Here is a 14,757-nt window from a genome sequence, read left to right as displayed (position 1 = left end):
CCGCTGAATATGGTTATAGATTCAGGAGCTAGTTGTAACATTGTTGACAAAAGTACATGGAATTTTCTAAAATCACAGAAACAATTTCAATGCTTAACACATAAAAAATCCACAGACAAGAAAGTGTTCGCTTATGGAAGCAAACAACCACTCAAATTGCTTGGTATATTTCGTGCGAAAATTGAATTCAATTCAATGACTATTGATGACGTAGAATTCTCAGTTTTGGACGGTAAGGGACAAGCATTGCTTAGTAAAGACACGTCAATTAGTCTCAATGTGCTAAGGATCGGACCAGAAGTGAATTTGGTCAAAGAGGACATCATGAGCGAAAACCCAGAATTGTTCAAAGGAATAGGGAAAATGAAAGATTTTCAATTGCAAATTCCCATTGATGAAAAAATCGAGCCAGTTGTTCAATCGGTAAGGCGTATACCTTTCAGTCTCAGAGAAAAGCTAAAAAAAAAAGCTATTAGAACTAGAAAACAATGATATAATCGAAAGAGTAAACAGTCGTAGCCGCTGGGTAAGCCTAGTTGTTGTAGTGCCTAAAGGAGACGACGATATTAGGCTTATTATCGATATGAGGCGAAGCAACACGGCTGTGAAGCGGGTACGACACCCGATTCCTACCGTGGACGAGGTGCTGTACGATTTGAACGGATCAACAGTGTATAGTAAGCTAGACATTTCAAATGCCTATCATCAACTCGAGCTTCATCCTGATTCAAGGGAAATAACTACGTTCATAACTCATGTTGGAATGTTCCGTTACAAAAGATTACTCCAGGGAGTCAGCTGTACTAGTGAAATGTTTCAGAAAGTGCTTGAACAAGTTCTACAAAATTGCCCTGGTACACGTAACATTATGGATGATATAATAGTGCACGCGCCTACAAAAGATGAACACCAGAAGTGTTTAGAAATTGTGCTCGGAGTGTTACATGAAAAAGGGTTCACATTAAACCCATCAAAGTGTCAATTTGAAATGTCAAAAGTGACATTCATGGGAAACGTATTGTCCGAACACGGGGTTGGTCCAACCGAAAGTAAAGTGCGCGATGTGCTCAACGCAAGAGCACCACGAAATGCCGCGGAAGTTAGGTCATTCTTAGGATTAGTCAATTTCAATGCTAGGTATATTCAAAATCTGGCTTCGATTTCAGAACCGATGAGAAAACTCACACGAAAAAATGTCAGGTTTAAATGGGGCCGCGAAGAGCAAAATAGCTTTGATACATTGAAACAGAAATTGGCAAGCGCGGAAATATTAGGTTATTTCGACATAAATGCCAAAACACAAGTCGTGACCGACGCAAGTCCCTATGGGCTTTCAGCTGTTCTCACTCAACGTCAAGGCAATGATTACCGTGTTATTTGTTATGCTAGCCGCAGTTTAACTGATGTTGAAAGGCGGTATTCCGTGACCGAGAAAGAATGTGCTGGCGTTATTTTTGGAGTCGAGAGATTTCACACATATTTACACGGCATTGACTTTGAACTTGTTACTGATTGTAAAGCTGTTCAGTACATTTTCGCGCCAAAATCAAAACCAAGTGCGCGAATCGAAAGATGGGTCTTGCGATTGCAGGAATATAGATATACAGTGCGCCATGTCCTAAGCCGCGAGAACATTTCAGATTGTCTGAGTAGATTATTGGCTGATAATAAAGAAAAACGGATGTCATATTTTATAGATGATGATAACTATATTCTGAATATAGCACGTGCCGCAACGCCTGAAGCGGTAACAACGCGAGAAATAGAAAAAGCGTCTAGATACGACCCTGAAATGTCTTCAATTCGTGATTGTTTGATGTACGGTTTATGGTACAAAATTCCATTTAAGGAATATTTGATTGTTAAAAACGAATTGTCGGCTATCGGATTCTTAGTGCTTCGAGGTACGCGAATAGTGGTACCAAAAGAATTAAGAACGAAAATACTCGAAGCGGCACATAGTGGTCATCCTGGTATAGTGTCAATGAAACAGTCACTTCGTACACGCGTATGGTGGCCACAGATAGATCAAGATATAGAGAAATATTGTAAATCTTGTCATGGGTGTCAATTAGAAGGCCCTCCGGCGCCTCCGGAGCCGCTAAAACCGACGGAACTACCTAGTGGACCGTGGGAATATTTAGCATGTGACTTATTAGGACCACTTCCGACAGGTGAACATTTAGTCGTGGTAATAGATTTTTACAGCCGATTTATGGAAATAGAAATCGTAAAATCCACCACATCGGAAAATATTGCTACAGTTCTTATGAAAATGTTTGCGAGACACGGAACATGCTTCCTTTTAAGGACTGATAATGCAAGTTATTTTACAAGTGACTATTTCAAGTCATTTCTAAAAGAACATGGCATTAAACTCACACATTCTACGCCCTTAGCGCCAAATCAAAATGGGCTAGTAGAAAGACAGATGTCAAGCATAATGAAGCGTATTCGCATAGCAATTGCTGAAAAACGTAATTGGAAACATGAGATTCAGACATATTTATTGATGTATCGCAGTAGCCCGCATGCTACCACAGGTGTAAGTCCAGCAGAATTAATGTACGGTCGTAAAATTAGGACCAAAGTCCCATGCTTACAGGAATACGGAAAATTCGATCTTTCCGATCAATCTGTAAGAGATAGAGACTGCGAGAAAAAAGAAAAATCAAAACAGTATACGGATCAAATAAGGAATGCGGTAGAAAATTCCATTTCTGTAGGTGATTTAGTCTTGTTAAGAAACAAAAAGAAAGATAAAACAGACACGCGTTTTTCGTCTAAACCTTATACTGTTACGCAGAAACACGGGAATTCGGTTACCATAGAGAGAGATGGGGTGCAGTATAATAGGGATGTCACTCATTTAAAAAAAGTACGAAACGCCGTTTTCGGAAAATACGTCCCATGAAAAGAAAAAGCGCATGTCGAAAAAACCAGAAAAATACAAAGATTACGTCTGTGAAAATGAGTACAGTTGACATTTGTGAAACATGGAATTAAACATTGTTTGCACCTAAAATGTTGTGGTAACCGCCACAAAGTTTAAATTTCTGATAACATGATAAATATGCAATCTGATATGACAAGAACATTAATTCATTACCACCCTAAATTGCTATATTGTTTACAAATGGATTAATTTTACAACCAAGTGTCGACATGCCATGAACTATCTTGAACTTAGTTTAATGTTTTGATTGAACTGCATGAATGAATTGTGACAGTGGAAAAACATTTTTGGAAATTATATTAATAGCTTTAGGAGTTAATTGTTTTAGAAATAAATAGATTTCGTGATGGAATTTTGAATTCAGTTTGTACTTTTATATTAAACTGCATTATTTTCAATTTTCTATTTTAATTTAGAATCAGTAAATATTTAATGAATGCATAATTTAAAAAAAAAGAAGGAAAGTGATGTTGTATACGCTAGTGTATCATATTACATGTAGCATGCTTGGTTAAACCACAGGCTCTCTGTGAGGGGAGTTCTCTGATAGCGTTAGAAATGCACACACGTCTATATGTATGAATGAAGAATGAATAAATGTTTATTAGTTTATTTTGCCTTATTTATTTAAATATGAGAACCCACCTAGGTACAAACACAACACCATCCTTGCCGAAATGTAAAGTGGGTGCAAGAATATGTCTCCTAGTTTTAAAATTGTACTCTAAAATTAGCCTTAATATGGCTTTAAATTACGTATATTGTTAAAAATAATGGTAGTTTAAAAAAAGTTATAAGTGATAATTGCAGTTGAGGCCTATTAGCTGTGTATTATAAAACAATATAAAAAAAAACATGTATATGTACATTTACTATATACTAAATACATAAGATAAAATATTAAAAGAAAAATAATAAAACCTCTTCCGGGATTTTCTGATAATGCTCAATTAAGAATCAGCTCCTGATACTATGTTTTTGCTACTCACAGTTAGTGCCTGACCGCTACTACTTTAATTGTTGAAGCGCTTCACCCTGAGGATATATCTCTCTTATTGCCTATACCGGTGCCGCAAACCTTACACGGAACCCCCGGACGAGGTGCATATTCGAGCTCAATCCCCCTGGTTATTGGCGCAATCTCTTTTTGATTAAAATTTAGAGTGTTTTATATGTTTATACACGTTTCCCATGAGATTGTATAATATCTATTGCCAATACCAGTGCCGAAAGCTTTACATGGTGCCCCCAGACGAGGTGCATATAGAGATTCAAACTCCCTGGTACTTTGTGTTATTAAAAGAAGGCCAAATATAATGAATTAGTTGCTCGGTCAGGCCCAAACAATGTGTTGTTTGGTGTTTTGTTTATATTCTATTAAGGTTTCCTGGTGACCTGCTGCTCAACTTCCTTTGGAGGGAAGAGGAGTGTTTTTCTGTCAATACAGACCAACCCGAGTTTTAGGAGTCCATATTCAAGTCCCAATCTGTGTTCGGCATTTCGTGTACACTCTTTATTTATGTCAAAGAATGCATGATTGAAAGTTTCGTATTCCGGACAGTGTGGGCATAGATGTTTATCTGAGTAGTTCTCCCGCCCCAGTCTTAACCTAGTTATGATCTTATCATGGCCGGTGTTTGTGCTGTAGATTTGTATCTTTGTATCTTACTGGGAATATGTTCTGAGAGGGCGCAGTGCATTGTGCCTCTGCTTAAAAAAACTCCCTTGATGTGGCCTTTATTATGCTATTTACTTCTGAGACTGCTAATTTGATCTTCTGCTGGGTTCCATTTTCGGACCCTTGCTTTGCTAATTGATCTACCCTTTCGTTTCCCATAATGCCTATATGACTCGGGACCCATACTAGGGAAACGTTTATACCTATTTTATTGAGATGGCTGATTTTATGTTTGATATCAATTATTATTTCAGATCTTGATTGTGACCTGCTTGTACTTATCGACTGAAGCACAGACAAACTGTCGGTGAATATAGCTATGTTATTGGGCCTATTTTCGGGTATCCATTTCAGTGCCGATTGAGTGGCTATTGTCTCGCACGTGAATATGGAGACCCTAGGGTCTAGTTTGACGACCGACGTGCAAATATCTTTGCCATAGGAACAAAAAAAACAAAGGCCGTGCCCGCTTTGTTTTTACTAGGATTTTTACTTCCGTCTGTGTATGCTGATGTGACCTGTAATGCGATTCTGTTACATTTTTGGTCAGAGTGATATCTTCCTTTTTATTAATGAAGGCTTTAAGACTTAAATCAGGGATCGTGACCTTAATCCCAGCATTATATGTGAACAACTGCTCTTGTACATTTACTCCTTTAGTTATCTAGATCCTTTAGTTTAGATATTATCTAATAACCTGTTAAACTCTCGAGCATATGGCTGTATCTCGAGTTCTTTTCTACCAGTGTAACCGTTTTTAACCCTTTCGGTGGTACTAGGGCAGTCTTTCAGTGCTTTGATTGTATTATTTATGGGCAAAGCTTCATCTGGGCGGCTTGATCTAGCCCAGTATTTAAGCATATTGACCTCTCTTGTTAGATCTAATGGTAGCTGGACCGTTTCTACTAGTACTGCCATTTTATTGGTGGATTTATATGCACCAATTACTACTCGTAGGGCCTTGCTTTGTATTGCTTCTAGCCTATTTAATTGTGATTTACAGGCTGATGCATATGCTGTGCTACCATTATAGTTGATTTTGCTCATAACTAACGAGTTGTATAACAGGAGTTTAGTTTTCTTATTAGCTCCCCAGTTTGTTCCTGATATTAGTCTCAAAAGGTAAATGTCTTTTTCACACCTATTTACTTGCTCATTTATATGATGGTGCCATGTTAGATGTTGGTCAAAGTACCTTACTTGGAATTTGGCTTTTGGGGCTATTTCAAGGGTTTTTCCACATAACTTGAGTTCCGGCGTTGCTTTATTCGATTTTGCCGGTATCTAAAGGTATGGCTGCTGGCACACCACTATTACTTGAGTTTTATTAGAGTTGATGGTAAATCCCCTTTCGTTACTCCATTGTTCTATAACTCTGGGGACCTTTTGTCCTTTTATTAATGTACTATTTGGGTTACGTAAGCTTTCTGTATTTTATCAACACTATTAAAATTGTTCAATTAGAATTTTAAACATATTTATATTTTCAATTTTTTGTAAATATAAATATTTCTATGGCGGCATTTTACATAAAAATAAAAATGCATCTTAAGTATTACCTCCCTTTATTACATAAAAACTTTTGATAAATACCGTCTGCAAATTTTGTTTGGAACCTAGTTTGATTAATTTAATACTGGCATTCATTATATTTGCTTAATAAATTAGCACATATAAACAATTAGATTACTTTTTCACGTTTATCTTTAATATTTTGAAAAATATAGTTCTATTAGAGAATCCAATATCGGTCCGATGTCAATCCGACCTACGAAATAGTTACAGGCTATATACTAGCGCGGACATGAATTAGCGCACGTGCGATAGCGCTAAAAGCGCTGTTATTAGTACACCGCTAAAATAAGTAAGCCTATAGTACCAATAAAGGAAAGTGTTCTTTGTTTCGTATAAAATTCAGCTACTTCAGAACAATTTTGTTACAGTTTCTAGATGTTCACTTCGTCGTAGACCTATTTTCCGCAAGATATCCATACATTTGCTTCAAGAAAACGAAAAGACAAAGGGTTGTTGAACAGTATGCAGTGAAATGCAAGTCAACTGATGTCAGGTACCCTCATATTGCCGCATTTCAGAAAGCGGTCCGCAGTATAAACACCCTAAACATGCGAATATTAGCATGAAAAGTGTCCTATTTTATGTAAAATTCATTCCACGAGTGAAATAATGCCCATTTGGCCCCCGATTTACGCGCAAATGCGCGAAAAAAGGAAAAAAATAGGATTTATTTATTATGGGACTTCTTCCGACTACACCACGGAAGAACATTTTTGACCGAATTACTGCAATATAACCTACACTGATTGATGTCGATCTACCGATTTCAATATTTTGCGGCCCGACGTCGGCCCTACACCGGCACATTTTGCCGACATTCCGACATTATACCTATATCGGGCCGAGATAGTCATGCTGGCTGGGAGCCTACATAATCTGTAGATTTCATTACAGAGTTTTAGAGTAGTTTTTTTTTCTTGTCCATGCAGTTATATTCACGTGGTCGGGTTTTCAAATAACGTAGCATCATCATTCTCAACCTAAAAGACTGACATGTACATGTATGCCATACGGATCCAGTTGAAAACAATTGTTAATGTATTTTCCTCGGAATGACTTCCTATTACAATTTTCTCTATTTTCTAGCCAATCTGATTTTTATATCAATATGTTTAGATTCAAAAGCAATTAACAACTGTTCAAATTCAAACCTATATCATATCATTGGGATATAATGCAGTTATTATTATTATTATACCAGATTTATATAGCGCCCTTTTCATGATAAACACGTTCAAAGGCGCTTTACATATACTGCAGCTACACAGGGCGCGAAAACATCCTCTACTAGTACAGACACAGAGCGATCTGACCAGAGGGACAGAGTGAGATAAAGCCCCCAGAACAGACAGAGGGAACTTTTCAGATACAGACGTGTCTCTTTTCGAATAGACAGTCTGGTTCTTTAACGTGCCCGGTGTATAGCACCGATACACGCGAAGCCGTCTTTCCTGGGAAGAACCAGTACAGGCCTCTACTTAGGTGGGAGACACTCTAGAGCATCTCAGAAATTTCCAGTGCCTGAACCGGGTTCGAACCCCGAACCTATGGATTGACAGTCAGCGTGTTACCACTAGACCATCAGCCCACCTATACCCACAAGTTGAGGTAATTAACTTTTATCCGGCTAAATTTTTCAAATGGACTGGTCTTTCATTCACTTTGAACAGAACCATTTATTATTGGAAGCGGTGGTCATTGAAAATTTATTAACTGAAGAACATACAGTGCAAACCAAGATGAGCCTGCATGTCCGTGGTCTGCACTGGTCGCAAAGGCAGAATCACTTGCCGCCAGCAGGCTAAAGATTAAATCTTCCAATTGCATGGCAGTACTTAGTTAAGTTTTTCTCGTTATTACGTGCAAAACTTGTCGATTTGTCATGTTGTCATACTATCATACCTTGGGATCGCCTTGTGGAAAACAGTCATTTTACGTGCGTGCGTGCGTGCGAGCTCATTTCTATCATGTCTTCCACAAGAAACATTTTGGTAAAACAATTTGGAGGTTAGCAAGAGCAAGAACTTTTAAATGCTGTTATTGACCTAATTCAATATTAGTAAACATACAAAGCGCAGGGGAATCCGTGACTTCACCGAAATAAGTTCGAAATGTTGCTTGGGATGTAGAAGCAAGATGCGGAAGCTGTCGAGTGTCATATGTTTTACGCAGGTGCGTGCCGTGTTAGCAAGAATGTGCTGAGGGACACAGGTTCATCTTTCACAACTATCAGGGCTGCAAAGAGCGCCGTATGATCGAACTTCTTTGTGCGACTTTCAGATCGTTCAGCACGACTTTTATGTCTAGTTATTGGTACTGTTTAGTTTCTCAGCATGACCATTTCGGCCTGGGTGGTTCGAATACTCCCGCTTTCATAGCCTTGGGTATTGTATAATCACCCCTTGGATATGGTGCGTGCTTTTTAATTTTGTCTTTGGACAATTCCTGTGATATGCAGGCTCAATAACCTCAGGTCCCCTTTCTAAATTCCAGTTTATTTAGTTCTGCCCATTGTTTTCTCGTTTGGGGCAAACCCATTACTTTATCTGGGGACCAAACGCCGCTTTTCATAAAATTACACGCCTCAACGTATCATTGAAAGTTCCATGTGCACCGCCGTTTGAATACATCTGCGGATGTCTCTAAATTGCTTTTTATACTTTTAGCATGTGTAAATGCTGAGTTCTGCTCAACCTGGGGCTAGAGGGCGTGGAGGGTAGCTTGCATTTCCACTACCGTCCATAAACAGGCTCAATCAAACCGAGCCTGCAACATTTTCGTTTTTGTCGTGTTGAGCGACTTGTGAAGTTTCCACTTTTTCTATTACAAAACGGAACTTAGCGGCAAGAAGATAACATACTGAGTCCGAATATTTTATGAGCGTGCTACTGAATTTTAAAGGCTATTGTACAACTATACGAATAAAGCAGTGTCTCGGCCCTTTACAAGAAGTTTAAATCTAACATACTTGTTTGGAGATACATCAAAAGTTGTATGTCCTTTTAGTTCTTACATTATATTTTATATATTTTTCATTTTAAGAAAAGCAGAGGTATTATCAAATACATATTGCTATGTTTTTATTTCTTTTTTCATAATAAAACGTAATTTAAAACATTACTAAACTCATTAAATTTTGATTATATTGCAGTCAAAGGACTATGGAAGGCAACCGTTGAGAGAAGTTTTCCTAAGCGAAAAAAATCTAGTGTTTTGCCTAGAGAAAATTTTAATTATTATCATGCTAGACACGATTGATTCTGCCTTTGCTGCCAGTATAGATCATGATCTGCACTGTTCGCCATTCAGTCAGTATTTTTTGGGGGGGAGTTGGGGATGGGGACGGGTAAGCACCCCTTTTTATGTTAATGGTACTGTCTAAATTGAAAAACGGACAAGATCATTATAGAAATTTAGCAGGGTAAGGGTTAAAGGCATTTAAGTAGTATGATTTGCTTTCAGTAGTGCAATAAATTTGTGAACCAACTTTGCACTTCCTGTGAAAAGTATGAAATTTGACATGATTGTTGATGGATGTATTGTTCTCCAATTTTGACTGGAAGCAGTGTGTAGATGTTCAAAATGGCCGCCAAAATTCAAGATGGCCGCCATAATTAACATTTTAGTAAAAATAACCCCCTAGCATAGTATACATGGCAAGAAAAAAATAAAATAAATATGTAATAGAAAGTAATATTTAGCTACAGATAAGCTGTATATGCAAACAGAAAAAAGTTCAATATGGCGGCCTAATCCAAGATAGCCACCATAAAATAATTTTTTCATGAAAATCGCTCTTCAATTTGAAGAATTGTGCATAAATTATGAAACGTTGCATGGTACATGTAGAACTTATATTTGTGAAGAATACTCCTCAAACAATTTTACACTAACAATGGATAAACAAATTCAAAATAGCCAACAAAATACAAGATGGCTGCCACAAAATATTTTTCCTATGAAAATTTTGTGTCACTTGGTCAAATTGTGTGAAAATTTTGAAACGTTGGATGGTAGTATATATATTTGTATATTACGCTCCTAAAAATGGTAAAAACTGACTTTGAATAAATGAATTTAATATGGCCAATAAAATTCAAGATGGCCGCCATAAAATAATTTTTCCGTGAAAATCTTGTCCCATTTGGACATATTTTGTGAATATTGTGAAACGCTGCATGATGGTATATAAGTTGTATGTAAAATATGCTTATAAAGCATTGAAAACTTACATTGGGTAAATAAATCCATGTATATGACCAGTGAAATCCAAGATAGTCGCAAACAATCAGAAGGAATGGATTTACTTAGGAATCTCTTATATCTTCAACATGTCATGGTAATTGCCATTGGATTAATTATCTAGATACAGTCCTGATTGCTTTTATTGGTAAACGTTGTTCATCTGTCATTGACTGACATTAGATTTATCCTACCCATTTAGTTTAAACATGTTATATTCCCGGAATTAGTGAAACATTTACGGACAAATAACAATACTTAGTACCCCTCTCTTAGTATGTCGTAGTAGGGCTGCCAATGTCGACAAATCTGCTGGCCCTTATGTGCTTATAGCTCCACTATGGTAGTATTGACACTACAATTCTGTTGTTACCCTGAGAATTCGTAGATGACACACTGTGAGCCACGATCTTGCTTTTAAGGGAAGTTCTGGTTTCTTCCATTTTTCACAACAGAAGAATGGGGACAGATCACAACTAGCTTTGAGAATATCTTACAAGTAGATTTCCCATTAGATGTCACACCTGTTGAGAACTCTTGGAAGATGGATGGTTCAATGTACCTATGATGAATACTCACTGAACGCTTTAGTGGGACCCGTTTTCAGTCTGTTCAAACTGTGCCCCATCCAATAACACTGCAATAACGTTGCATTAATTATGGATGCGTAAGTTGGTGTGACACTCGTAGATATATACTCAAGTGTTGACAGTAGTTCTAGAATTGTTTCTGATTGCAAATTATTAAATGTGGAGAGAACAGAAAATGTAAAACAAAATTATGAAACATATCAGGACTCTTTTCTGAAAGGATGACAACTTCTCACAGGTAACCTTCTTGAACAGTTGGGTGAGGTCAAATGTAAACTAAACATTGTGTCTACTGATTCAGAGTCCGGACATTTAGCGTGTAGTACATTTGCTATTGTCTAGCAGGTCATAAATGGCTTCCATCTTTACATACAATTCACTCAGTGAGATCAAAACCTTAGTCTTTCCATACAGATGTTGTTCGTATGTCGTAACTGGAGTATAGCGGAGACTGTGGCGGTGGGCAGAAGACTTGAGAAAGTACATTGAGTGGTATAACTTCTCTTTGAAGTCTGCATTGCTGTGATTCAGGTTTGCAGGACATTGTATTGGATGTTTGGCAGTTTCTGGGCATATAAGACAAAGCCTTATTTCAATACCCTACTTATTTGGTGACCTTACATCTGACATGCTTATTCACTAGTAGAAGCCAATCAATATACACCGCACTAAACAGAGCTGTTTGTTATACATTAATTATATCTATTAATCCATTCACACTTAGATTGATATACACATCATGTATAAAAAAACAGCAAATACTTCTGACAAAAATATGAACCTTTTTAATCCGAAAACCCATCTTATTCGAATTTTGGTAAATATGAATTGCATTGGTTAATATGGATAAATCTTTTACATTAATCAAGCAGACAGGCGGAAACAAGATATCATGAAGTAGATAAGACCGAGACATTGTTTTTTAGCAAATATGCAAAAGATACCCCTATAATATTTATACATACGTAGATTTACACGATAATAACAGTGTCAGTTACGATAAAGAATACGTGTGATATATATAGACTGTTGATTCAATACTGAAGTATATAGTGTATAAATATTGATACTGTTATTGCACAAAAGCATCAATGGCAGTGATAAAGTCTGGATCAAAACTTGAACAGACAGATGGAGGCTATGGGTGGATTATCGTGATGTCCGCGTTCTTCATTGGATTTATTACCGACGGATTAGTTTACGCCGTCGGGGTTCTTTTAGTTGAGCTACTCGAACATTTTCAGCAGGGTCGAGCAGCCACTGCGGCAATTGCTTCTATTATGACCGGAGTTATGCATCTTGTAGGTAAATAAGTTTCAATTGACTTAAATTGATATGATTAAAATTTACTGATTTGGTTTAAATTTATTTAAATTAGTCGTCACACATATTCATCAGCTCTAGGTGTATGATGATCAAGCAGCACATTATATAGCTTTTGAAAAAGAAGACATTTTATCGTACGTACGGACGGATGTACAGACAGACCGTTATGAAGCATGACATATCTTTATGCAACTGCTTCACTTGACCCTAGGTAATAGCATGAATCAGAGTACACATATATATGTATCAAAAAAGAAAGAAAATCTACGTTTTACTAAAATAGCTTTTTGTTTTAATGGCGGCCATTTTGAATGTTCTGAAAATAGAATTCTAAATAGCTGTAACCTTGACCCTTACAGCCAAAAGTTTTATATTGTCCCAAGCTACCGCTGTACAAAATTTGGTACTTTTGTCCAGCCTATCTAGATCTTTCGAAATTGGCACTCCACTGCATGGAGGATATTAATATCATGTTACAGAGTTAGGATGCTGTACGCTGTTGTTACATTTCCCGGATAACGTTACAGTATATGAATGATGATAATCGCTTGCCTTGGTTTCTTCCCAAAAATTGGCAAAAAAAAAAGTTTCTCTTTTTTTTTGCAAAAAATATATATTGTATTTCTAGATCAATGGTATGTACATCATTTGAAACATGATTTAACATGCGAAAGAAGTCTATCAAGCGTTTTTGACAGAATTCGAAATTTTAAGCTAAAATTATCATAAAAAGAATTAATCAAAAGATATTTCAACCATATTTTATGCTCATTTGCATCGATAAAACCACCTTCAGGCATGCACTTATGATACGAGGTAGAAAAATTACTGAGTGTCTAATTGTTCGTGGATTTACAAACATTTTATAAACCCATGCAAAATTAGACCCCAGTAATTTTTCTACTTCGTATTGTAAGTGCATACCTGAAGGCGGTTTTTAAATAAAATATGGCTTAAATATCTTTTAATCAATTCCTTTTTAATTATTTCATATCATAATTTCGAATTCTGCCATGAAACGCTTAATAGACTTCAAGAAAACTGTCTTTCACATGTTAAGCCACGTCTCAAATGGCGTACATACCACTGATCTAAAAATACAGTTTATATTTTTGAAAAAAAAAGAGAAAAAATTGTGTACAAACCACCGCCAGCGATTATTATCCTTCATATGCGGTAACGTTATCCGGGAAAACTGTAGCAAACATGATATCCTTCATAACCGAGTGCCGTGTAACAGTTCCTCCTCCCGTTAGGCCAATATCGTCAAATTATAAATGTGACATCATTAAAATGTTTGGTAGGCATATTGAATAGATTATCACTTGAATATCAATGTTGAACAAAGACTTGAAATAACGTTTAAAATGTGGTTTGAATAAAATTTTAAGGAACTTATCTTTAAAATGTATGAGAGGTTTAAAGTGAATAGCAGATTATTGCTGACGAATAAGGACCAGACGTTAGGTGAAAATACGTTTGGAATGAGAGCTCCTTAATTATAGTTCATCAGTACCACAGAAATATGATATTTCGCAGGAAGGTGTAGAAAATGCGTTTGATGGCGGAAAAACATTGAACCACGGTAATCATGAGCTGTGTTGATTAATTGTGTCTGATATAACAACGACAGTATGACAAAGGTAGTGACGTTGACGTAGAGACGATAAATATATAATTTACATGTTGTGAAATCTGACATATGAATAATGAATATTCACATTTGATTAATAATTTCTTCAGGTTAAACACGTGGATATCAGAGTATTCGGATTCTTACTAAAGCACAATTGAATATTCCTATTTAATTATTATGTTCTTATCTATAATAATTTCAAATATAAACAAAATTAGGCCTGGAATTAACTTTTTTCCGGATACTTTTAACACCCCTCGTAAATTTAGTCTGTGTTTAAAGATTGCAATCAATGCGAAATGTGTAGAATAAAATATATGAAATGTTTGTATTTTGTGCATGTTTGCAAAAACGTCTCACTCTTACCTAATTTACGATAACTTGTTTCCTGTTGTATATTGCCCCAACGATAACGTAAAGTTAACTATAAATAGATGCATACTGTTCAACAAATCATTTTTCCCTGTATATTCTGCGACAACAGTCTTTTTTTTTTTGTTGTTTTTTTTGGTTGTTTTTTTTTTTTTTTTTTTTTTTTTGTTTTTTTTTTTTTAGTTTTTAGGTGTTTCTTTGTTGCTGTTTTTTTTCTTTTTGTTTTTTTTTCCATAAAAATATTACCGATATAGCAGACGAGAGATCAAAAGATAATATTAGTGAAATGAGTATTCATAAACATTAGACAAAAAGTGAATTATGTAAATACGTTATAAAACATACATGTAAACACATATCATCAAATAAAGAAATGAAAAGT

The 14,757-nt window shown here is 36.2% G+C and overlaps 1 protein-coding gene across 1 annotated transcript; it reads left to right on the top strand.

Annotated features, from left to right (window-relative positions):
- Positions 1 to 583: 583 nt before the first annotated feature.
- Positions 584 to 2,914, top strand: LOC128552730 (uncharacterized protein K02A2.6-like). The gene has a single exon (XM_053533786.1). It carries the CDS (start codon positions 584 to 586, stop codon positions 2,912 to 2,914), a length of 2,331 nt encoding a protein of 776 aa, XP_053389761.1.
- The last annotated feature ends 11,843 nt before the right edge of the window (positions 2,915 to 14,757 follow it).

This window comes from Mercenaria mercenaria, unplaced genomic scaffold, assembly GCF_021730395.1.
Source record: "Mercenaria mercenaria strain notata unplaced genomic scaffold, MADL_Memer_1 contig_3095, whole genome shotgun sequence".
NCBI lineage: Eukaryota > Metazoa > Mollusca > Bivalvia > Venerida > Veneridae > Mercenaria > Mercenaria mercenaria.
The sequence above is the reverse complement of the archived record's forward strand: the minus strand, read 5'-3'. Positions and strand labels throughout refer to the sequence as shown.